Source organism: Lagopus leucura, unplaced genomic scaffold (assembly GCF_019238085.1).
Source record: "Lagopus leucura isolate 7727_CA_CO unplaced genomic scaffold, USGS_WTPT01 Super-Scaffold_1, whole genome shotgun sequence".
NCBI classification, from domain to species: domain Eukaryota; kingdom Metazoa; phylum Chordata; class Aves; order Galliformes; family Phasianidae; genus Lagopus; species Lagopus leucura.
This window is the reverse complement of record NW_024962250.1, coordinates 2,178,231-2,203,585: the sequence shown is the minus strand read 5'-3', so window position 1 is coordinate 2,203,585 and position 25,355 is coordinate 2,178,231. Positions and strand designations below refer to the sequence as shown.

At 40.8% G+C, this 25,355-nt stretch overlaps 1 protein-coding gene across 2 annotated transcripts in view; it reads left to right on the top strand.

Annotated features, from left to right (window-relative positions):
* Positions 1-24,194, top strand: part of PAMR1 (peptidase domain containing associated with muscle regeneration 1) — a 54,016-nt gene extending 29,822 nt beyond the window's left edge. The window contains exons 7-12 of one of the 2 annotated variants that reach the window (XM_042864580.1): positions 13,859-14,029; positions 16,574-16,786; positions 18,407-18,473; positions 20,341-20,573; positions 21,596-21,891; positions 23,139-24,194. In XM_042864580.1, the coding sequence (XP_042720514.1) occupies positions 13,859-14,029; positions 16,574-16,786; positions 18,407-18,473; positions 20,341-20,573; positions 21,596-21,891; positions 23,139-23,675 (1,517 nt within the window). In that variant the 3' untranslated portion in view covers positions 23,676-24,194. Of the gene's footprint in view, positions 1-13,828; positions 14,030-16,573; positions 16,787-18,406; positions 18,474-20,340; positions 20,574-21,595; positions 21,892-23,138 lie in introns of both variants that reach the window. The other variant, XM_042864588.1, reaches the window with a different exon arrangement.
* Positions 24,195-25,355: the final 1,161 nt, after the last annotated feature.

The window sequence follows — 25,355 nt, the reverse complement described above, 5'->3', positions numbered from 1 at the left end:
TGATTCTTTCAGGCTGGTGTTCTTGGAGTAAGTCAGGTACAATCCCATTATAAAAATGGATAAAAGAGAGAAGAAAATTAGAGACCCCTGACGTTAAGTGGATGTGGAAGATTTGAGGTGGAGCAACAGAAGGTAGCCAGAGAGATATGAGAGTTTTAGTCAGAGAAATCCAAGGGGTTCACTTTGGAGGAGGGGAAAGTGAGGGATTATCTCACTGAGGAAAGAGCTGAGGCCAGGTAAAACAAATTAAGCAATATATATTTATGACAGAAATCAAGAACTTTTAAGTCCCTTGTTATCCCAGTGCAAGTCCATCTTTTTATCCATTTCCATTTGTAGTTTTAATGGTGTAGGAATCACTGTGGGACTTATGGAAATCACTCTAATGACAAAGCTCAAGAAACCTATTTTTTCATCCATTAAAGTAAATTCCATTTCTTTAACAGGATCATTGACATTGGTCAAGCTGCTTTCCTGGGGTAACATGCAGCCCTGATTGTTCTGTCAGTTGCAATTTGCAATATTATTAAAATGATTAAAGACACAGATTGCTGATTACTAGTGCTCTCTTCTCTCTTTTACCGTGGCAGACAGTAGAAGACTTTGTTTCCAGTCTGAGGGAATAAGTGATCTTAAGGCTTCAACAGTGTGAGTTGGAGCGCAGGCACATTTCTTTCTAACAGCCATTAATATTTCAATCAGTCATGCTTAAGGTCAAGAAATGCTTAATTTAAATATGTCTTATTCCTTTCAAAGATTGCTTTTTAAAAAAAAGCATCTATAAGAAATTGTAAAGCAGATGCTGACTAATAGAGTGAGATCTTTCCTTTCTTCTCTCCTAAATCACAGTACTAAGAAAAAGCCTAGTGACAAGCAACAAGTACCTTCTTACACATAGGAATGCCTTGTTAGGATGATACAGTAAGTAGAGAAACTTTGCTCCTAATTGAAATTCTTGGACTTCTTCCTGATCTTAAGCTGAATTTGCAGTATACCTGTACACTTCTCCTAGTGACCCCTGAGCCGTGCTGACACAACTGAGATCAAAGCTAGGCTTTTCTGTCTGACCTCTGTGGATTTTAATGCAAATAATTCTGCAGTCACAGATGTGGCAAGTGCCAATAATTCTCTCAGCCTGCAAAACTCTGAAACAGAGCAGCAGCTTCCTCAAAAGACATATTAGGGAAAAGCTAACAAGCAAGTGGTCTGATCGTGGTGCTCTACTAAATCATCTGCTGAGGTATCAGACTATCAGTGACACTGTGTAGTGTGACAACTGCTTGGTCATCTCAAACTTAGAAAGGCCTCTTTTCTAAGATCTCAGTGCTGAGTTTGCCTGCTGAGGATGCAGCTGTGGGGAGGCGGTAGCCTGGTATCCCATGGCAAATGCTTTCCTCCTCTGCTTGTTCTCCTCCTAGGACAGGGCATTCTGCCTCAAGAGTCCTCCCAGGGCCTGCTGTCCCTGAAGCAAGAGACCTTGACCTCATCCTGCTCTGAAGTTTCCTGTTACCTTTATTTCAAACAAAGCCAGGCAAACTAGAGTTTCTACGCAAATAGGGGATCTCATGTTGAATAGGGAATTCAGGACTCAGAACCGATTTCCATTTTCATTCTGTTTCTTGCTCCTTATTGCCAAGAAGAAAGGCTTTGTTCTGCATCCTAATGACGGGTCTAATCCAGCTGGCTAAGCTGTATGAACTAACTCCATGCTGTAGCCTTTGATGTTTCTAGAGCTGGCCTTACCATGCTCCAATCAGCCTCTGAATATAGCTTTCAGACCCTTCCCTACAGCTGAAACAATTCCGTTCCGTCCTTCTCTGCCCTATAAAACTACAACTTGAGATGGTTCTTAGGGATGCCCTTGCCCTTAGCTGACCGACTCATGTTTTAAACAGGGAGAAGGTATTAAAACTGCACCATTTCCTTCCTCTTCCAGAAGAGGTTCTGCTGTGGGAGAAACGAGCATAGCTGTCACCACTTGGCATAGCCTAGACAGAATTTTAATCCCAGTAGATTCTAGGATGAGGTACTTGGGGAAAGTTTCTAGCATTCTCACCTACCCAAGAACATGCAATGTAGAGCTTTCTAAGGATGTGTTTTTTCGCCCAGTAGAAAATAGCTATATACAGCTTTTTTAAAGGGACAGAATTCTTCCCCACTGTTGTTGAGTTGGCTTTTTTTTGGTGGCTATGCCAAGAAAGTGAGAGGAATGCTACTGTTTCTCCATCACATTATTCCTGTGCTCCCTGCAGGCATGCCTGTTTAGAATGGGAAATAAGCAGGCATCTCCTGCTGCCAAAACACATATGTACATGGAGCTGCTAAGGAGTAAAGGCTACTGGCCTTTTTCACAATCATTATACAGGGGTTCAGCTTCTTTTAGACCCATACACCAGAAAAAACCTTTCACTGGAAAGCATCAGTTCCCAGGTTTTGCAGACTTGTTAACAGGCTAAAGCTTAAATCAGCACAACCCTTTAGCCTGTCATATTGCAAAACTGTAGTGTGGACACAGGCAAGATTCTCTGATTGTTTCCTTGTCTTTCAGAACGTTCCTGGGAATTCACCTGGGAAGCAAGATAGAGTCACTACTTGATGGTACAGCTGCCTTGAGCACTGTTACTCAGTAGAACTGCTTTTTATGAGTGACACTGTTCAGAAGGGGCAGCTTGTTCAGGCAGGATAAGATACTCTTGCAGCGAAGACACGGCTAGTGCAGTCATAAAGGAAGCTGGCCCACCCTTCAGTTCAGTATATTTCCTTCAGCTTTCTCCCTTGGTTAGAAGGATGTCAGAACTGTTTACATAGCAATTGCCAAACCAACAAACATTACGCCTGCTGTTTACCAGGTACCGAAAATCCATTGTGGATTTTACACAATTACTTCACTGAGCTGCCAGCTAAAGCTCCTCAGCTTGTCCCATTGAACAAACAGCCAAGATACCTGTCAGGAGGGCAGAAACTCCTAAAAAAGAATGCAGTTCTTCACTGAGGTTGGAAATTACTTCAAATGTCCAAAACAATCAAGTGCTGCCTGTGAATCGGACTGCAAAATGCTTGTCCCTAATACTGCTCTTTCCTTCAGCTCTACCAATGCAACTATTGGATTGAGCAAGTCGTGAAGTCTGTGAGAAAGTTGCTAATACCATTTAGCAGCACTTCGTTTCATAATATCTTATGAAACACCAGCTGATAACAAGGCTTAAAGAGACAAGATAATGACTTTATTGATAATTCTTCCTGTCCCTTTGCTGTTTTCTTAATGTCTATTAAATAGTCATTTTTTTAAGCTTTTCAAAAGGGATAATTGGTAAAGAACTTTCTGGCAAAGAACATGAAATCCTGCCCAGGGCATAGCTCCAGGCATTGCTATCTTTTCAATCTGAAGTTGTCTTTTCTGAGATTAAATCCATCCAAGGATAATTCATAGGAAATCTCCATTTCCCCCACCCCAAAACAGTCATGAGCATCTTCCTCTGTCTACTACTAACATGCCTCAGAATAAAACTATTCATAGGACTCTCTCTGGTATGACTTGCTTTGTGAGAAGATCTATCAATGTTATAGGAGGACAGTTTGGTCCAAGCTTCCTACCACACTGAACAGGACAAATGCTTTTCCTCATCACTTCATCAGTGAATCACTTAGGAAACAAAGTCATCTTCCCAGGTCTGCTCTAATAGGTGCCACAAACAAGCTTTTCAACACAAAATAATTGTGTAGCAAGCCAAAAATAAAGCACTGTGCCGCTGATCACACTTTGGGGTCTCCCCTACCCTTTGCAAAAGTTGCAGACAATAGAGGCTGATGTACAGCTTTAAGCTGCCAATGGAGATATTTTCTGCCTCTAGCTGAGGGGGAAGGCGTGTGTCTTTTGATTTCCTTGGAGCCTGAAGAAATTACACCTAGAGTAGATGACGGATTTGAGCTCTCTGCCTCTAACTGCTCCTTGTTCTCTCTGAAGACAACGGATCCACAGCTCATAGCTTCTTAGCTGCAAATGTACAGATTGCATGGTATTGCACTGCACTGGAGTAACCTTAAAACCACTTTGAAAGCTTGCTGGAATAATCAGCATGCAGAAATACTGACAGTTACACTCTTTTTCCCCCACCCCCGAAGTTCATTGAAAGGTTTTGTTCCTCCTGGAGAATTTTACACTCAAACATTTGAGACAGGTACCTCACATGCTTCCCTTTGTTGCACTCATGGGCGTGATTCCACTGCCTTGCACGCTGTTTGCAGCTGATACAAAACACTACTGAAGCAGGATGGCCCCAGGTGGTAGGAATGATGACACAAATGGTATCTCCCTTGCTCTTTCTTATGGCTCCCATACTCCTCTTTGTACACTTCAAGAGCTCAGCAACTGCTTTTCATAGCCAATCAAATTCCCCTTGTACTGCTTTAGTACTCTCCTGCTTTTTAATTCCTTTCATTTTCCTTTTCCCTACACCCTCATCTGAACACTACAGAATTTTGATCTCTTTCTCTTAAACAGGCAACACCAGGTCTTTTCTGACTGAAATCCAGCTTAGATCCCCGCAAAATGCTGAATGCACTATGCTGTCAGCTACAACAGAGTGAATCTACACCATGAAATGTTGTTTTCCTGTTATAGCTAATGCATGTTCACAAAGACAGTTTCAAAGCAACATGAATTTCTTTAGAATGTCGTTCTCATCCAGCATTGCCTAGGCTTGTCCCTGCTTAGCTGGAGAGCTGACATCTCCAAAATGAAACACCTTAAGATGATTTACTCTCCTTTGTAATTCAGTATAATGAGTGTATCAGCTTCTTTGGGGCCCTACAATCTTCCCTATGAGCAGATGGTGTTCTCCCCTGCAGTATGATATCACTACGTTTTCCAAAAGACACACAGGGGAACTTATTCTCCATTATCAGCAAGAATTCCTATATAGAAAGTGTATTCTGAAGATCATTAGGACTTGCTCAGTCCTTGCTCCAGTATCCCATGCACACACAAGTCCAGTTGTATAATTAAATAGGCCATCCGAGTACCGGAAAGGTTGTATCCAGAAACACAAATTTCTAAGGGCTGTGAACAATGTTGATAAAGATCAAGTGGCTAATTGTAAGGAACAACCTCCAAATTGCCTCTGGATGAATAAATCACAGTGGGTGATCCAAGCATACTTTCACATGGATACTGTCTCATTCACGGAAGCAGGGAGCTGGAAAACATCAGGGGTAAGTTCCAATTGGCTGGAAGGGAATGAAAAGATTTGAGTTTCAGTAGGGATTATGTCATAGTTGTGTGCAATTATTCCTAGCTGGTGGAACTGCTGCAAAAGTGAGGAGGCCCAGAAAGTAGGACTGGAAATCTACCATCTCTAGTACTTGGAGTTGGCTAATGAGCTGCTCTTGTTATGATTTACTTTGACACTTCCAGGATTAATGTCAAGACCGGAATAAAAACAAAAGTGAGAGGAGATTTTGAGCTTTCAGGATCAATAATCATTGTGGTAAATTGTCATCTCAGTATTTCTGCACGAGATGTGGCTGAAGCTGGGCATGGAACTGAGAGAATGTGCTATTACAAGAGCCATAGTGGTAGGCAGATAGTTTTCTCTGTTTTGAAACACAAGAGGAAGGGCAGAGACAGTTAATCCAAAATTCTTGCTGCCTAGCAAGCTGAATGACAACTAAAGCAACACAGGGGCATTTTTGGGGAAGAATCCACATTACTCATCCAGTGCTTTTATTTATTACTGAATGCTGGTTCCTCAAAGACATTTAAACCCTTGTTAGCTCTCATAGTTACTGAAATCGTTCTGACATGGGCACCTTTGTGAAGTTGGCTGTTATTACCTGAGCCTGACTTGCTAAAGTGCCTGTGATGGGGTAGAGGCTGGTGGTAACGGGCTTCTGCATAAAGTCTCACCCAGCCAGTGAGAAGTCTAGTGATAAGCATGGCAGGGGTAGAGCAGTGCTGCCTAGACATGCAGTTTTAGGTGTTCAGGGCTTTTCTCCGAAGTCTAAGACTTTACCTTTTCCAAAACACACTGCTACCACTGTGAACTCTTTCCTATCACAGTGCCCTTGCCCCTTCCTGTACAGCATCTGCTACAGTGTTTGCAAGTATTTTTTTTCTCTGCTTTGAGAATCTTGCTTAAAAAAAAAACAAAACAAAAAACACAAATTTTCAACTCAAGCTTTATGCATCTTCACTTTCCTTGATCACCTCCTAATTCCTGCTTGTAGACTTCTTTCACCTGAAACCCAGAGCCTGCCAGCGCTAAAAAGCAAGTGCTGAGGCAAGACAAAGACAGGCAGGCAAACCAGATATCACCAGCCTGTTCAGGCATGACCTGTGTACACACACTGCCCCCATGAAGCTTTTCCTTCAGAGTCCTGACCAAGACCACCTGTCCTCCAAAGCAGTTCAGCTCCCAGCAGACTACTCCTGCTGTGGGGAAGAATGACTGTCACAAAGCAAAGCTGATGGCCTCAAGCCTTGTCTGCTGTCATTCACATCCAGCTCTTGCCAGAATCTAGAGAACAGTTGAGCTGCTTGTCAATGTGGGGCTTCCTACTCAGCAATGATCTCCGGTGTGGGAGAGGTGGGAGCTTTAAGAAGGTGGTGAAAAAAAAGGAAATGTCCTTATGGAAGATCCCTTGAGTGTCTGTTACCATTTATTCAGAAGAGCTGGAGCTAAGAGTTGACCTTGAGAGCATAAGAAGGTGCCAGGCTCTCACTCTCTCTGTGTATGGAGCTCTGTGTAGGAACAAAGCTGAAATGATTACAGCTCCAGAAGGGTGTCAGCAGCATCACAGAGAGAAGGGCATTCCCACCACAACTGACATTGCTTGCTCTGTGTGGTGCTAGTCAGAGCAGGTTTCTCATGTCAGTCACTTGGCACAAAGCCTGCATGGAATTACCCACCAGCAACAGCACCTTTCTGCCCCAAGAATTATGGTGGCAGCACCCAGCATCCTGCTCCAGGACCTCAGGTACCCAATACAGCCATAAACAGGCCTACAGTGCCCATGATCCCAGCCTGCAGCCCAGCTTTGAAGTCAGAAAGGAGTAGAACAGGAGGTTGGGACTCCTAAAGCATGAATGTGGAGGCAGGTTCTCTCCTTGCAGTGTGACATGACACACAGAGGTGGCCATTTCATCAAACCCACTGCCAAAGTCATCTACTTGACTAAAAGTCCTGCTGACTGCTTATGAGGAGAAATAAAATAGGAATTCTCCTGAGCAGTCTGAGCCGCAGCCTCCAGAATTCCCTCATCTCATTCCCTCCCTATGAGGATACAGCTGTTCCACTAACATTTTGACAGCCAGCATCCTTATGCTTTTGGCTAAAGTTAGTACCTGTGGGCTTATGTGTTAGGCATTAGCCATCTCTAGACTCCTATGCCAAGCTGCAGAGGGATGATGTCTGAGAAGAGCCATCTGAATCCTCGCCCACATCAGATCTTCTCTGGCAGCAAACCCTGTGAGAACCTGGGGCATCCTCACATGTGGGTGTGCACTGGGGTCAGAAGGGATAAGTGTAGGGATAAATGGTGTCAGAGATTTGTGGTGAACCCAGAGCTCAAGAGCCTAGACTAAAAAATAAGCCATGAGTGAAAATGACAGATTTTCTAAGTCTGAATTCTGAAAAGCTCCTTATGCACAGGGCATTGCAAAGTAAAAGATTTAAAACAGACTAATTACAGAAATACTAAAGGGGAACAGCCCTGTTGATTCGGTAGGTGGCCAAACAGAAAGAAATTCCCTAAAAGACTGAGGGCAATGCTCTGATGTGCAAAGGGCATCCTGCTACCCCACAGAAACTGCTAGGCTGCTTGCAGGTGATTCCCCATAACTTCAGTGCTTTGTGTACAGTACAGAGCCAAGTGCTCCCACATTGGCTCCATCACCTCAGTGCAAAACAGCACTGCTGAGAGCAGTGTGTAGCATTATGCAATGGTATAGTTATTTAACGATGATTTCTGCACAAAGCTGGGTCAGTTTACTGGCAAATTTAGTAGCAATATCAGGAAATCACAGCTCTTCTCCTAGCTCTGCCACTCACTCACTGTTTGCCTTCTGCTAAATCACGTATTTCTGCGCTACATCTTCCTCAGTGAAATGCAGACATTTAAAATTCAGAAATACAAAGACTATAAACGTCATGAACAGCTATACAATGATACTCATAGGTAGGCAGACTTGCTCTCATGACAAAAGTTAAACCAAGGAAAAGATTTTGCTCAAATCAGAGACTTTTAGGCCAAAAAAACAACAAAAAACCTGAACCTGACAGGAGTCATCACTATTGATGTCAGCAGGGCTGCCCACAGGCAGAAACCGTAAAATTTCATGACCTGAATGAATATTAGAATGGTTTTGTATTTGTAAATTTACTTCTCAAAGTAATCTATGTTTTCTGCTGGAAATTAAAAAAAAATATATATTTAATCAGAGGGGAAAAAAATAACTTCTAATTTCAGCCTCTGTGTGTTATAGTCCCTCCAGGAACAACATCCTGGGGCTGTGATTTCTAGGGATGCCATGATCTCCAACTCAAGTGCTCCTCACCAGCCGTACTGCTGTGGAGCCAGGAATCCCTAGATCTCAGTATCCAAAATCCTAATGCTAAGGTTCCCTGCGTAACTCTCCTCTGGCTACAGGGCAGCTGTGGCCTTTATCAGCATGCTGGGTCGTGATTCCATTCCCAGGAGAAAAGAATGGTAGTTAGGCTTTCTCCTGACAAAATACCAAACACTGTTCAGGCTTTCTCTGCCAGTTACTAGTCTGGTTTTGTCTACAATGATGGCATTGTGTGTCCCAGAGCAGGTCTGTAGCTGCCTTGCAGCAGAAGACATATGGCAGGGAACCAAGATGCTATACTCTCCAGTTCATCACCAAGTGCAGAGATGTGGCCGTTTTCAGAGTTCAGCCTCCATTGAGCCTGCCAGCACACCTTATATGAATGCAATACTACAAGTAAATAGAATTCTTTTTCCCCCAAACCACTAGAAAATAAAATGTGCTATATACATTAGCATATATCAGCCTGAAATCTGAACTCTGACTTGGGAATATGCAACAAAAATCAATGTATTTAGCAGCAGCATTAAAAAAAAAATCCTCTAACCCATAAAATTACTAGCTCTTTCACCCAGTCTTCCAGGGAGAAAGAAAATGGAGATGTAAACCTTGCATTAGTAACAGCAAGGAGAAATAAGATTTATTTCAGGTATGCAATCTTTTATTGAATAGGATGTGCAAAATTTAGAGATGATGTATGATTTATGTGAGGGGGTATATATTATTTAATGAGGAAGTGGGTGAGAGAAAGGCTGCAGGAAAAATGGTTTTCATTTAGTGAAAGGATCCTGGGACAAGAGCAAATGATAGTTCTATCAGGCAATACTTGAAGGACACTGAAGAGAGAACAATGTAGCCTTAGAGATCATCTAATTTATCTCACTGGTGATGAAATGAGTATGAAAACTATTTCTAAATGGCAGATAATTCAGATCTGAGGAATGTCTCCTACTCATAATTGAAAGGGAAGAGGAATTTGCGCTGTTTTTATTAATAATGGAACATTTGCTTAAAAATTCAAGAACTTTCCATTCCTCTAGCCTAGTTCTTCTCAGAATGCAGAAAGTTATCTATGAAACACGGAACCATTTTTATATCTCATTTGGGACAGAAAGTTTTTTCTGTTTTCTATGACATAAAGTAAGAGACAAGGAGGATAATGAATGTTACTGAATCTGTGAGCTGCCACATAGACACTTGAGGCAGTTCTGCTTTTTATTCTCCTAACAGCAGTTGTCATGGTTCAGCATTTCTGCCAAAGCTGTCTCTATCCACTAAGTTTTACACCTTTCTACTTTACTTTCTTATGAATGGTACAGAGCTCTATCAGGCTACTAGTTGTCTCATACTCTGTAACGATCAGAAAAATCAACATGATGTAACAGTGATACAGGAGATGTAAAAACAAAGGGACAAGCACAGTAAAAAGGTGTTACAAAGAAGTACTCACCAATCTCCAAAGAGCTAGGCTCACAACAGGAGCTCCACAGAAGAGGGATCTCCAACCAGAGATCCTTCCCCAGTGGCAGCCAGCCCTTAAATGAGGTCTAAGAGAGGTGCAGCCAGGCTCCATCCCTTCCTGTCACACAGCTGAATTGCCTTCACCTGTGCTCCCAGGGCTGACCGGGTCCTTTCCCCAGGTGCTCAATCAGTTGTTCAGGCTGTGACTCAACAGTTACCATAGAACAACATCAAAGTGACAAGGGTTGTCTGTATGCCCATATGGATCAGTTATGGAACTTTTGAGGAACAACACTGTGTAACAATGCATAGAAAAATTAAAATTAAAAAAGTCTCTGAGCTCACAGTGGGTTTGGTACTACCAGCTTTTTCTCTCCAAAATCTATTCCATTTTTTTTTTCTAGCTGGATTTTCTGTTTTCAAATGCTGAGATACATCATTTCTATTGACATTTTACTATGCCATTCGAGCACTTATCAAGCAGGCTTTTATAGAGTTTTTCTTAATAATTCTGTTCTTAATTTTATCCTGTCTAAACATACCTCTTTGTTTTCCTTCAGACCCTTTAGATGTTTTGCTGCATCCTTCCTGGTCTCAGCTCTTAGTCTATTGCAATTTTTAGTTTTGCATGACCGGAGTGATCATTTTTAGCTCCTAATCTCTTCTCAAGTTAATTTTTGACTTTAATTTTACCTTCCCCTGAATTTTCTCAATTTTTTTTTCCCACAGTTCTAGAAATAAAGACCCCACAGCTGTATAGGTGTGATGGCACTATGTCATAAAGAATGGGATCAGCTTAGACACACTTTCTGAGTTACTCAGACATTTTTTGGCAGACTTTTCATGAAACCTCCTTCATACTTGATTGTCCATTACCATCTGGTAGAGTAATTTTTCAGCCAAACTGAAGGGGGAAGAAAGCTATAGAGCTCAAATTCAAAACAGCACAGGCAGATGCTAGAGCAACTGTGTGTGAGTTTCAGGCCAGATAATACCGCTGAAAATGCAGCTCAGCTGTGGTATAGAGATGCAGGGAACATCTCAGGATTCAAAACCGTGTTAAACTCATAGAGAGAAAGAATGAGCTTGAATAACTATCTAAATAGAACACAAAGCAATTACCTGTGCCTTCAGTGGCAGTTCACAGATTGGGACAGACCACAGGCAATCCTGTGTTACGAAAACAGACAACCAGCAGATAGAGGCATGGGCAACAGCAGCACCATGTCTGTTAATAATGCTTGGCTGTTTTGCAATCAGAGAATCATAGTCACTCACAGTGACTATGTGACACGAGTGGATATCAACTAATGCTTATAAAGTCCTTGTGAGGAAAGGGGTGCTCTCTTTTGATACATGCAGCAAATGAAGCAACTTACCCATGACCGCAGTTTTTAAGCTATATTAGATCTCATGACCTTCTGCCTCCATCTCCTCTACTCTAGGCCATAGTTCCTAAATGCATCTGTGCACAAAAAGCTGAATTTATCTCATAAGTAAAACCAGAGTTGTTCCAGCTGGGTAACGTTGGCACAGAGAAACTCTAAAGAAAGTCTGGCAAGCAGAGCAAATCACAAGGGCTAGAAACAGAATATCTTAATCACTTAGGAGACAGAACAAGAACAAATATTCTCCATTTCTGGGTTAAAAGTAAGTGTAGCTTGGGTAAGTTTTTTCCAGGATGGACGTAGAACACAAAAGCACCAAATAATTGTTTGGCAGAGCTGTACTAGAATAGACACAAAACCTGTATTTCTGATAAAAAGGAGTACTCCAAGGGGCGTACAGATGTTTCTAATAATCTTTTTTTCATTTGACAAGCTGAGTGTGACTTTATGCTGAAAAAGAGAAATAGAAATGTGGTGCAATGAATTGATGTCCAGAGACAGATATGAAGAAGTGACTGGGAATACAAAGATCATGACTGGAATGAAAAGCTTTCTGAGGGTTTAAAATCTATACTCCTATTGTTTCCCTTTCATTTATGTATGTGCCTGTGTATACACATATATTTGAGTGGATATATTTCATATGAAAAATATCACGTGCTAGGAATGAATTTTGTTGATTTTTTGTCATTATGCAGAAGATGATACTGATGCAGATCACTCATTAAGAAAAAATGTGGAGCTCCTTTAACTGGATGTGTTTTGATTTGGAGTAGTGAGTCAGAGCCCCTCTCTAATGCTTACACATTAGACAGTTTTTCTTTCCAAGGCTTGTGCTTAGTAGTGCACAAATGATTCTGCTAAATCATTGTTTGATGTCTGTAGTAATCCGTAAAATGAGAGGAGTTTCTATGACGCCTTGTTCTTGGGAGTACTACTGCTTTAGAGCAGTTACTCACTCAAGAATCTCTTCTGTGTGTGAATAATTGAATAGTCCATGCTCCATTATAAATAGATGCAGTCATGTGTGTTCTGAGTAACGATTACAGGCCTGAGGCCTTAGAAAAGTTTTTCCTCTGCAAATGTAAAGGTCACAATTTGGCTGTAAGCGACATTCTTTGTGTGTCCAGATCCAGTAGCTACAAGGCAAAACACAACAAGAAGTCAAATTCTAAAAACATAAAGCAGAGATGATCTTGGTAGCATTCATCTATGTATCTTCAATAGAGAGATGCAGCTCCTGGGTAAAAAACCCATATGCACAGCTACATCTTGCACAGAATCCCTTCTTCTGCAATTTTCCACAATGAATGGCCAGGCAAAGTCAGAGACACTCAAAGAGATGGGCAACTGTGTATACATTGGAACCTGTATTTCCTACATTTAATTTTTTATTTCTCCATTAATGCAGAAAATTGGTACTGAAAAGTGACTTGGAGAAGGGCGTTCTTTGTCTCTGATAATGGAGAAAATAGAGCATCAAATGAAGTTATCAGGTGGCAAGCTGAAAACCAAACTTATGAAGGCAGTGCATTTTTCACTCTACGCTTACTCTGCAGGACTCATTGCCACAGCATATGACACCAAGTATGTAGCTGACTTTGGAAAACACAGATTAACATTCAAAAAGTCCCCAGCATATGTTATGCCAAAGATACCACTGGATTTTGAGCCTTGAATTGCTAAATGCTCCTAGATTATGTCAGGAAAGCATTCCCTATGCTTGCTCTGTTTTTATATTATTTTTACAAATCTGCTATTTGCTGCCATTGAAGGCAGAATTCTGTGCTGGATGGAGCTTCAGACTGATTTAGTATGGCTAACCAGATGTTCTCAGAGAAATCTTATTTAGGATTTTTAGTATTTGCTTGCAGAAGATAAATACCCCATTGTCTTTTGGTATCTTCCCAATAGAGCAACCCTGTGGAAAGGATAAATATCACAGTTTGGTAAATATCAAGGTACCTTTTAAATGTCATTATGATAATGTTTGATCTGTACAAATAACAATGCTTTTCTATTTCAGTGAGGTTATTTCAAGAAATATATAAACTTGAAAAGAAGAATTTGAAAATTTGAAAGAATTTCAATACAAGGCTTTTAAGAACCTAAGTTTTCTGTTGAACACGCATGGTACTTAATTCAAAGTCTCTCCTTAGGAGGAAGGACAGTATTTTAAGCTAATGAAAGCTGTAACAGTACAACACACACTTATGCATGTGATCATTTGAACTGAATGGGTCTAGGGATGTTTTGAAGAGTTACGTATACGTAAGTGTGTGTAGAACTGAGGTTTAAACAACTCTCTGAAACTTTTGTAATTTTGTCTTGCAATTTTTACTCCTGCCCATTTTAATTGGTTTTTCTATGTTCTAAAGAATCATCCTAACACAGTCCTGTTTTTGTAATAAAGTGGATTTTTTTGAAATATCTGAACTGTCAGTGGTGATGTGTAGGACTCCAGGTGCTCCCGCTCATGGTATTGTGGAAGGAGATGACTTTAAATACGGGGCCCAGGTTTACTTCAAGTGCAACGCAGGTTACAGTTTAAAAGGCAGCCGTGTTGCCTACTGTCAGCTCGATGGGATTTGGTCAACACATCATCCCGAATGTGGTAAGGTCACTTTAAGTTTTGATTCCTATCAAATGTTTCAGACATGGTATTCACATTAAGCTAGAATATGCAAATCTCACTTGAAACTTGGTAGATCTATGGTTTAGCATGATGTTCTATGTCATCCCACCTTTAAGAAGCATAAGAATTCTTATTTCACTCTGCTGAAGCCCAAGCCCTTAAGACTTGCTAATAAAAAGGTCAATCAACCAACTGAAAAATAATCTCCTCAAAAGCATGTATCCTCCTTACACACAAACAAAAATTTCTAGAACCAAAATCAAATGAGGGTACCTTTGCTATCTTCTCTGCAGAAGTGTGGTGCTCTCTGTGGAGTAATTGGGGCTTATTGCATGAAGAATAGACTCTTATGTCAACAGCATTCCTATCCTAAGCAAAAACTATTAAAAGAGAAACTTCTGTTCATTCTTGCTGTGCAAGTTCACATGCCTATGGCAGATCTACCATTCATATTGATCCATCTGTGAAATCCCAACTCCCTTCTTCACTTCCAAAGAGATTAATTTTAGTTCAGCTGTTTCATATTGCACAATTTTATTTCCATATTCCAGAACACTTCATATCAATTTGAATAGCACTTTCACAAGTGTGCAGTGGCAAGCAATGCAAATTTTGTGGAGAGTGTTGTGTGAGTGTTGTGAAACAGCTGTATATAAGTTCATTCGACAAACAAGCAAAGGCATTCTTCTACCTAAAAAGAACACCTCCTATTGCAATAAATGCAGTAGGTTCCTGCTGCATGATGTCTCTAGCTAAAGATCTAGTGAAACATCTGTCTTTAGACTTGGCTGTTACTGAAGTGTTGCTGCTATGATTTGGGTCTCTCCTTCCCAGATATTTTCTCATTATTTTTAGTCCATCAGAAAAATCATAACCTTGAGCTGATGGCAGAAGAGAATTATGATTCAAGTTAGTGAAATAAGAGAAGGCTTTCATTGGCTTAGGTACATCTGGAAACCTATTCTCTGCTCATCACAAGATGCCTATAGGCTAGGTATCAGTACAGAAACTGGCTTGCAAATAAAGCATTGTACTGTGGGTGTATCCCTGCAGTCTTTAGTCTCTGTCGAGTTACAAGTCAGCTATAGTTCACATAGCTTGTGAGGTACACAGGAGAAAGACAGATCCAGATGAAAAGGAGATGAGAATTGTAGCATCATAGAATCACACAATCATAGAATTGTAGAAAGGCTTGGGTTGGAAGAGACCTCAAGGATCATCAAGTTCCAACCCCCCACCACAGGCCAGTCACTAGATCAAGTACTAGATCAGCTTGCCCAGGGCCCCATCCAACCTGGCCTTAAACACCTCCGGGGACGGGGCATCCACAACCTCTCTGGGCAGCCTGTGCCAGCGCCTCACCACTCTCTCAGTAAAAAACTGCCCCCTGACATCTAAACTTCCCCCTGACATGAGGCTTGGCTTTTCCCTTTCTCCCAGCTTAGAAAGGGAGCTTAGTCCAGCTATCCCTGTTTTTTTTCAGTACGACTTGTAGAAAAGTATTTAAGTACATATATAACCTTCAGCATATACTAAATTCCAGTGTTAAAGTGCTGAAAAATATCATTTATTTGAATTATCTGCTCCATAGTAAGAGAAGATGCCCCTCATAGAACCTTGTACTGCCACAGTTCACTACATGCTTACATGCTTTGTTGAGCTGGGCTCTGAAAACGTGAGGATGCAGGAACAGGTCAGGGCCATACCTGTACACTACTGCTGTGCTGATTACACAGATTTAAATAAATACTTGAGTGTTTCGTTATGCACTGGTGCTTTTCTGAAGTGAGGCATCACAAAGGGAATGCTGTCATCTAGATTTAGGCCTGAAATTTAAATTTATTGTGAGAAAAATAAACAAAAAAAGCAAATAAAAAGAAGGGGGAAATATCGGGAAGGAGGAAGTAAAAGAGGTTTTATATGCAGTATGCCTATGAATTTGCACATTAAACTTTTAGTATCAGTACAAATATACATGTGTTCTCTTTAAATTCCTTTATTTTCCTGGATTATTGGGATCTCTCTAAGAGACCAAATTGCAACCAAACTTAAAAGCAAAATTCAGTAGTCTAGCTTTATTATCCAAGACCAGTGGAGTACTGAAAGTATAGAAATGGGAAAAGGATGCCAAGGGCTTGTTTTGTGCAAATTGCTTAAGTGTGTACTTTTATGTCCCTGAATTAGTCCTGTTAATGACAACGGGATGTTAACATCATGTAAAGTCAAGTTTCTCCTTCAGAACTATCAGCCGAGTTTTAAAGACTTAAAGGATTTGAGAATCTCACGCTTTCAACAAAGACAAAATGTGTATCATTAACACTCATCTGTATTATCATTGCTTCTTTAATGTTTGATTTTCTTCAAAGACTGATGGGTCATATGGGACAGATGGGTCATAGAGAGGCGTCTTTAATGAAGCATGTGTTGTACTGCAACATCTGAATGAAACGTCAAGCGATCTGATGGGTGAAAATAATGCTGTCAACTTCATAAAATGGTTACTGTTTTTCCCCCTGCTGTTAGTTCTAGATGAGAAAAGCTGCTCAGATCCTGGTGGCCCACTCAATGGCTACAGAAGAGTAGTGGAAGACACTGGGCTCTTGAATGGACGCTATGCAAAAATTGGCACAGTCATTGCTTTCTTTTGTAACAACTCCTATGTTCTTAGTGGGAACGAACAGAGGACCTGCCAAGACAATGGAGAATGGTCAGGGAAACAGCCAATCTGTATTAAAGGTAGTTTATAATCTTTTTTTTTTTACAACAACTCATAAAAGCTGCTATTTTTTTTTTTTTTTACTAGATTTTCTTCTGTGTATTTTACACTGGCCAGAGAATCACTTTTTCCTAAGAATAAACTTTCTGACACCTGATACTGAGATTGGTAGTTTGCCAGCTCTTACTGGCTGCTAAACTCAGCCAGGGAAGATGCCAGTTATTCCAGCAGATGCTTCCATCTTTAAAGGTGGAGAGGAATATTCCCCTAGACCCTTAATACACTCTTTATAGGATGAAATTTGTGTAAGATCATTATCAAAGATCAGCAGGGAATGGAAGCAGAAAGAAATAACTGCCTCATCAGAGTTCATGTGATAAGAAACAGCTCTCCTCTAACGACCCCTTTAAGTCAATGGGACAAGTCCTTAGTGTAAAAGTTCATAAGACCAAGACTGTAGATTGCAACCTTGAACGTCTGGTTTAGAAAATCGCTTGGGAATGTGCTTAAACCATCTGTGTTCATCAGAAACATTGAAACACATCTTCAAATACTTTGCTAGAAAGGGAATTATGCTGTTGACCTGGGGCTACTATAAGCATGTCTGGAACCCTGAATGGATGAAGGGATTTGGGCTGGGGAGCTGCCAAATTCATTTTCCCAAAGCATCTTTGGAAACATATTCTAATGGATTTTTTTATTTTTTTGTTAACTCAAGTAATGATAATATAAGGAAATATATCTGTCCCCTGGGGAATTTGCTTTATTCCGTTATTTTAGATGGAAATACTCTCTCCCTGAAGCACATAATCATCTCAGTTTGTGGACAGCTTCTTTATTGATGTTAACTTTGATAATGACATAAAGGTTAACATATACATTAACCACAAAGAGCAAGATTTTGTTAAATCCCACAGAAATGAATGCTTAAACATACAGATGAGATACATTCTGCAAGACTCTGCTCTGTGCAGCAAGAAGGAAATCCCAGCAGAGTTATCTGAAGTGATAGAGCTGAATATTTTACTCTAGTCTTAAAGCAAATGAACGGAATATCCAAAATTAGAAATCCTCAGTTGTGCTTCTATTACTTTTTTGCATATGCAGGCATATTCAGGTAACTCTCTGGTCATCCCCAGATTCTGAATCCCCAGCTCCTCCCTAATGGAGCACATGCAAACAGGGTTTTCAATGTCTGCAATATCTTGCAGCCTTTCTCATGCACTGACTCACTGGCATTAGCTCTGTGTGGCTCTACAGATGAAAGTGAAACATTTTTTCTATAATTCCATTATTGCAAAAGTTTGTTCAGGTTCATAACCGCCAGCTGTGGTGGTGTAACTCTGGCCTTCAGACATACTGGCAAACAAATCTTCCTTAGCTGACAATGCCTAGTGCAGAAGTTGTTGATTTGCTCCTGTGTTTGTAAGCGGGATAGATCCATAGAGACCTGTGGGACAGCATTTTACTAAAGCTTTACATTTTAGGGCTTAGCCTTATTTTAATGCATGTAACTTGCTGCCTCTTTTCTTAATCCAGTCCCCTCTTGTTAGTGAGAGGAAGGGGTGGAAATGAGTACAAGCCATAACGTTTGAGCTGTGAATATGGAAAAATACTGTGAAACATTATATTTTTTCTAGCCTGCAGAGAGCCAAAAATCTCTGACCTGGTGAGACAGAAAGTGCTGCCGATGCAGGTTCAGTCAAGGTGAGAACACAGCACCTCAACTATAGTTTTAAGAAAAATGTGATTGCTTTTCCCTCCTTTTCACCCTATGAGTCTTAGCCTGATTGAGCAACCAGTCCTGTGAAGTGCTCTGTGAACTCCACTGACAACCGAGCAATGAGAGCTGCTGGGAAGGGAGGTCTGATTGAGCACAGAATGGCAAGCTGCAGGAGGCAGCCAGAAAGAAAAGCACCGTTATAAGTGTGTGACCATGCCAGAACTAGGCTTGCAAGCTTGTAACAGACTACAAGAACAGTCTGAGGAACAGTTCCCTCCAGCTAGTAATGTGTTTTAAACTATGAAAATGTGTCACCTTAGAGAAGAAATGAATGGGGAGAACTCAAGGAGAGAAAGGGCAATGTAATCTGACTGCCTTACATTCCATCACCCAAAGCAAGGTAGCAGAGTTGATACTGATACAGCTAGCTTTGGGATGAGCACAGGGAAGAGGAGGAAGCAAGGTAGGAAGAGAGGAAGGAAAAGAAAGATTGGACCCAGTAGCAGATGCCTGAATAAAACTTTAGCAACAAGGCAAGCATGCACTTCCCCCAAATAGTCCCCAATTTCCAGCTGTCTATATGGTATGAGTTGAAGAGAGGCAGCATCAGGAGGCTCTCAGAGCCATCAAAAGATTTTTCTTCTTCGAATTTCTTGACTCACTTTTGAACACAGGTCTTTTTATTGTAGACGTTTCTGATATTAATGCAAGCTGTATCAGAGTGCACCCATTCTCCCATCTGCATGGCATCATGATGGCATCTCATGTATGTGAACTGGTTTTATGCCTTGATGTATGTTCTACACTTCATACATAAGGCCAAGTGTGGATAATGCAACGTTGCAGGGTCACAACAGATGGAAATGGAACCAGGCAGACTTAGGGTTACCACAGCAGCTCTCATCCTTCTTCCAAAGTACAAGAAGCTTGTGGTTGCTCTAGTTCCTAATGGCTTTTCTTCCCCTCAGTGCTGCCTACTCACAAATTCTATACGACAGTCTCTCTTGGACCAAAAATGGAATTTCCATGTGAAAAAGCATTCTTATGGCTTTTTCTCAACTCAGGCAATTTTGGAAATAGCAAGGGAAATTAATTTATTGCTTAATTTTTCAGATGCAAATAAGTTTTTGTGTACAAATATGCTTTTAACCGTTAGAGCAAGGCATATGTCCTAAGTGATGAAGATTAAAGTATTACTGTCGTCAAGCTTATGGTCCATATCCAGGCTGATGCATCTATTTATTTCTTTAATTATATGTCGTGTCTCAGCTAATCAGTACAATTTCAAAATGGAAGCTTACTGATTATTGCAATTATGAAATCTCTGTGGTGAGGTAATTATCTCGGTTAATTGCTAAGTCAAGCAACTTTATCAACATGATTTAATCTGAATCGATTCCTAATACTGCCTATTAAAATGTTCACTAGAGAAAAGATGTGCCTAACTCCTCTCTAGTGAGAATTAATTATGGTAACACCAACTTCTCTGTTTAAAACCAGAGTATTTCAGACCTTTTGTAAAAAAAACTATTCCACATTCAGAGGCAACTGGATATAATCCAGAAACTGTAAAATGAAAAAAGAAAAAAAAAAAGAGATACAAGTAGTTATAAAGCAGTTATACAAGTTATAAACATATTACAAGTCATAAACAAATGCACATATAGAAATAAAATAGCTGGATTGTAAATGGGAATATTGCTAAACTATGTTGGAAAGATATTTTGCCTCACTCTTTCACAAACTGCTCAGGCTTTTAAATGATACTTAACACAGCTAGTGATGAAGCTGTGGAAACAATCGCTTTTATCATGTTTTTATTATGACCTTGTTCTTTGTTCACTGAAACAGGGAAACACCTTTGCATCAGCTTTACTCATCTGCATTCAGCAAGCAAAAGCTTGAAATCTACCCAACCAAGAAGCCAGCACTGCCGTTCGGAGACCTGCCCCCAGGGTACCAGCATCTGCACACTCAGCTTCAGTATGAATGCATTTCTCCTTTCTACCGCCGCCTGGGTAGCAGCAGGAGGACTTGTCTGAAGACAGGAAAATGGAGTGGAAGGGCCCCTGTGTGTATTCCAAGTGAGTCTCCGGGGGAAAACAATGCACACGTCTCTTGGCGGATGGGACAACAAGCTGTGTATTCATCTTAGATAATTAGGGAATCCCAACGGTGTAGACTGTGCATGCTTGCAGGTGGGAGATAGCAGCAGTAAAGCTTAGAGGATAGACAGCTCTTTTTGCGCACCAGTAGAACTTCTGTAGGTGATGGCAAAGGGATGAAGCTTTTGGCAGTGTAATTTGCCATCAATTTTTCTATTTTTTCATCAAGCAAAGGTGGAATGTGGTTCTCTCGTGATTTGAAAATGTGCTCCTTCTATCACTTTTCCTGTATTATTATTGCAAGTATGATTTTTCTTTCATCTCTGCTTTGGTACACTGCTTATATCAAGCTTTAAGAAATGGAATGCAGGGCCTGCATTTAAAGAGGCTCTTCCCTTAACTTAGTCTGCTAAGGAAGGGTTGATATTGCAAAGTGTAAGCAAACATTCCCAAATGCAGGAAAATTTACCCCAGGTCTGACCCATAGTGACATATTCCTAGGACAGGGCACAGCTTTTGCTTTGGATAGGTATTGATTGATCAAAATTTTGCTGCAAGACAAGTCTACTCTCATAAGCTTGAACTCAGCTACAATAAGCCTGGTTCTAGAGCAGCACAACTACTCTGTGACTGCCTGGAATAGTTTTAGTTCACTGCTGGCTTTTATTATAAGCAAGAATCAAGGGTGTTCTCTCTATTTCTTTATGTTGTTTTCTCATTAGAGTGCAGTTTGATAAAGTTATCTTTAAAATTCACTTACTCAAGTGCTAATTCTGCATTCCTACTTCAGCCAGGAATTCAGAGAATAACAAGAAAAAAAAAAAAGAGGTTTTTTTTTTTATGCTATATAAAATCTTGCAGGTTGGAGATGGAGACTTAGAAAGCTGTCTCTAATGCTGATGGTTGCTGGTTGGTTCATTCTAGTACATCCTAAGCAAAAACTGAGAGTGACATTTGGATTCTTTGATGGGGAATTCTTGTTTTGTTTCATGTTTCCTCAGTCTGTGGAAAAGCAGAAAATATCACTCTTCAGAAGGCTGTAACCTCTACCAGGTGGCCATGGCAAGCAGCAATCTATCGGACGGCCAACGGGGTGAAGGAGAACAGTCTCAAAAAAGGAGCTTGGATCCTCATCTGCAGCGGGGCTCTGGTGAACGAGCGCACCGTAGTGGTGGCAGCTCACTGTGTCACTGACCTGGGCAAGACCATCGTGCTCAAGACAGCAGAGCTCAAGGTGGTTCTGGGGAAATTCTACAGAGATGATGACAGGGATGAAAAGACCATCCAGAACCTGAGGGTGAGTAAGTCTGCTGGGAGCAGAAAACGCTGAGCACTGACAGATGCTGATCACGTTCATCTTGTACGGGGAGAAAAACATTAACCTTTGGGCAATGCGCTGTTTTACGTGCTGTTCTCTGAGATGTGCATCTAGAGAATCAATTGACAGAACTGTCATGGCACAAGAAGGGGACATGCTGCAGTGCATAAAGTTCCCCTGACACTGTTCAACTAGCATACTTCCCTCCTAACATAGATCACTAAGAAAATAACTCAGATTCCTTGGGCCATGACATCTTGAGTGATATTGCCAGAAAAAAAAAGAAGAGATGTCAGTTACTGTCAAAAGCGATCAGCATAATTTATGAAAGAAACACTTGTGCTCTAGATCGTGGCTTTGACACCAATAAAATATCTCATACCTCTGTCCCAAGGTTATCTGTCTATCTTTAAACTCGAAAGAATTTTGTATCTGAATTCAATTCCAAAAATAGCACCTCAAGCTTGCCAGAGTGGTTTGTTATTTCAAGTAAAGCTAGAGAGGTAGAAATCAAAATGAGAAGAAATACAGCAAGACTGTGTTTCTTTTTCTAGAGTGGGGAGTAATTAATTGATTTTATCCATGAAATCATTGTTAATTTGTTTCTCATCCTTCCCTTTTATTGTCCTTTTCATTCTCTAATCCCAGCTTTTTCAGACCTTCCTAATTACATTATTTTTAAGACAATATTTCTTATCAGGAATCATCTTCTTCCTTCTAGTGTTTCATAAAAGTAGCTGCCATTAAATATTTGGCCCCAGCACTTTATTACTGAATCACAGAATCACAGAACTACAGGTGTTGGAAGAGACCTCTGGAGATCATTAAGTCCAACCCCCCTGCTAAAACAGGTTCCCTACTGTAGGTTGCACAGGAACTGGCCATTAACTCCCCATTGTGCTGGAAATGTCTTTGACTGTATTCCATTAGGAGGATTTTCCAGCAGCAAAAACTGGCTTGAAAACCAAGCCACCAAACATGCTCTTAACAGAATATGCTTGACCTATTTGCATGTTCCATGTTTGGACTAGATGGCCTTCAGAGGTTTCTTCCAACTCTAAGGATTCTATGACTCTCATTTGAGCAAGATCTAAGATAAAATAACTCTTTGAGAGTGGAGAGGAGAGGTGAGGAATGCAAACTACAATGTAAAAGTATGGAAATAGTGCTGCTAATTTGCCACTGCTATTAATGCTATAATTCTTCCTGTTCTGTTTCCTCCCCAGATTTCTGCCATCATAGTGCACCCCAATTATGACCCCATATTACTTGATTCTGACATAGCTGTCATAAAACTTTTGGACAAAGCCAGAATCAGCAGTCGTGTTCAACCCATTTGCTTGGCATCTTCTCATGACTTGACTTCATCCACAGAAGACTTAAAAATAACAGTTACTGGCTGGAAGGTACTGGCTGATATTAAAGATCCTGGATACAAGAATGACACAATCCGCATGGGAGCTGTTCAGATGGTGGACTCACTGTTGTGTGAGCAACAGTATGAGGATAATGGGATACAGGTCAGCATCACTGACAGCATGTTCTGTGCTAAACAGGACCACACAGCCTTCTCGAATATCTGCCCTGCTGAGACTGGTGGGATTGCAGCCATAACTTTACCAGGAAAAGCATCTCCTGAGCTAAGGTGGCACCTGATGGGATTAGTGAGTTGGGGTTATGATAAAACTTGCAGCCTAGAACTCTACAGTGGTTACACCAAAGTGATTCCTTTCAAAGACTGGATTGAAAAGAACCTGAAATAAAAAGCTGTGTCTGGAAATGGCATTTTATAATTAACATGATATTTCTCACAGTCTGTTCTGCTTTAGGTTTTTTATCCCAGTGATGAACCACACCTGGGATAAGGTTAAGGCAGACACCCTGGTAATCACCCTGGATCAGACACTCCATCAGGCTACTCTCAATTCATGACTAAATGTCGTAGTGCATGGGAAGTTTTGCCATTTTTCACCTGTCTCCCCTGGTGGGAGGGTGATATCCTGCTCCCGAGTCTGATGTACAGATACAGGACAGCAAATTGTGATTGAAATTAATCTGTAGTTTGGAGTCCCCTAGAGAAGTCACTGGCAAGCCTCTCCCAAAGGTCAGTCTGACTGTCAGGAGTAGGAGGCTGCAAAGAGTAGCCTGAATTCATTATGTTGGATGAGCTTGTTAAGGTATGTGCTATCTCTATTGCCATAGTACAATGTAATCTTTTTCCCTCCAAAGTACTTTACATGTTTAAATAAACCATGGTTTGTTTGTTTTTTTAACATACATACCCACGTTTAAATTCCTTCTTCTTCTATCTGTGTCACACCCTAGGGGCTCTCTATTGCCCTTGTCTGTTTCCATGCGACTCTCACTGAGGCTCTTCATGCATGCTGAAAGGCAGCATCAGCACACAATTCAATTACTGCATAAATAACAAGGACCTTCTTTTCTGCATACACCCAGTGATTCTACTGTTGTACATGAACCACTGCAATGAAATGTACTCAGAGAGTTCTCTCCCACCTTATATTCTGAATGGAAAAAACCTGAAACACACTTCTCAAAACATTTTTCCACATGGATTATTTCAAGGATCTCTAAAAACCTCAGCACAGGTTCTGGTTTCCATCTGCTCACATACTTCTGTGGCAAAATAACTCACCTGAAGTGCAGCAAGGTAAAGAATTATGTCCAGGTGTCACGCTGAGCAGAGGCTTTTCCTTTCTGGACTTTCTGACATTAAAGCATGAGATGACAATCTCCTGTTGGGCATGTTGTCCAGTGGAGAGACTTTGATCCCCTCATGGTTCTTAACCACTTCTCTCTCACTAAATCAGTTTCCCCTCTTCAGTTATGAATGAGAATGGAAGATGAAAAAGTTGAGGAATGCAGACAGAGGAGTGCCTCCCATCACAGATAACACTCTGGAATTTGTAGAACCTTGCCCAAACCAGGTCACAGCAACAGTTGGATGTGAAGATCTGATGAAAGAATTGAGCACCCTCACCAAAGATGTGGATCCTGAAGTCACTTTCTGCCAAACCTATGGCATGACCATGGCTCCTGGAAGCTGACAAGTCTATTTCCAACTCCCATTTCTCCAATGCTGTGAAATCTTCTTCGGTTTCTCTGTGCTCTGTACTTCCCATCCACTTTTGAATCTGCAAATTATTGCTGAGTGGGCATTTGGTTTCACGTAATTCCTTTTTGCCTTCCGGGGCGGAAGAACTGAATGCTTTTGCACTTTCCTTATTTTCACTGGCAATACGACCAGGTTTTAGTTAAGGGCTTAGTTTAAGCCCTTTAATTTAAGGGCTACAACCAAAGTGAATTACTTTATGTTGTTTGTCTATCTCCCACTGCCAAAGAGGTGCTCGGCTTACAAACTGTATGGCAACAAAAAATCTGAATTAAATATGAAAAATCAGATGTGTTTTTAGGTGACAGTT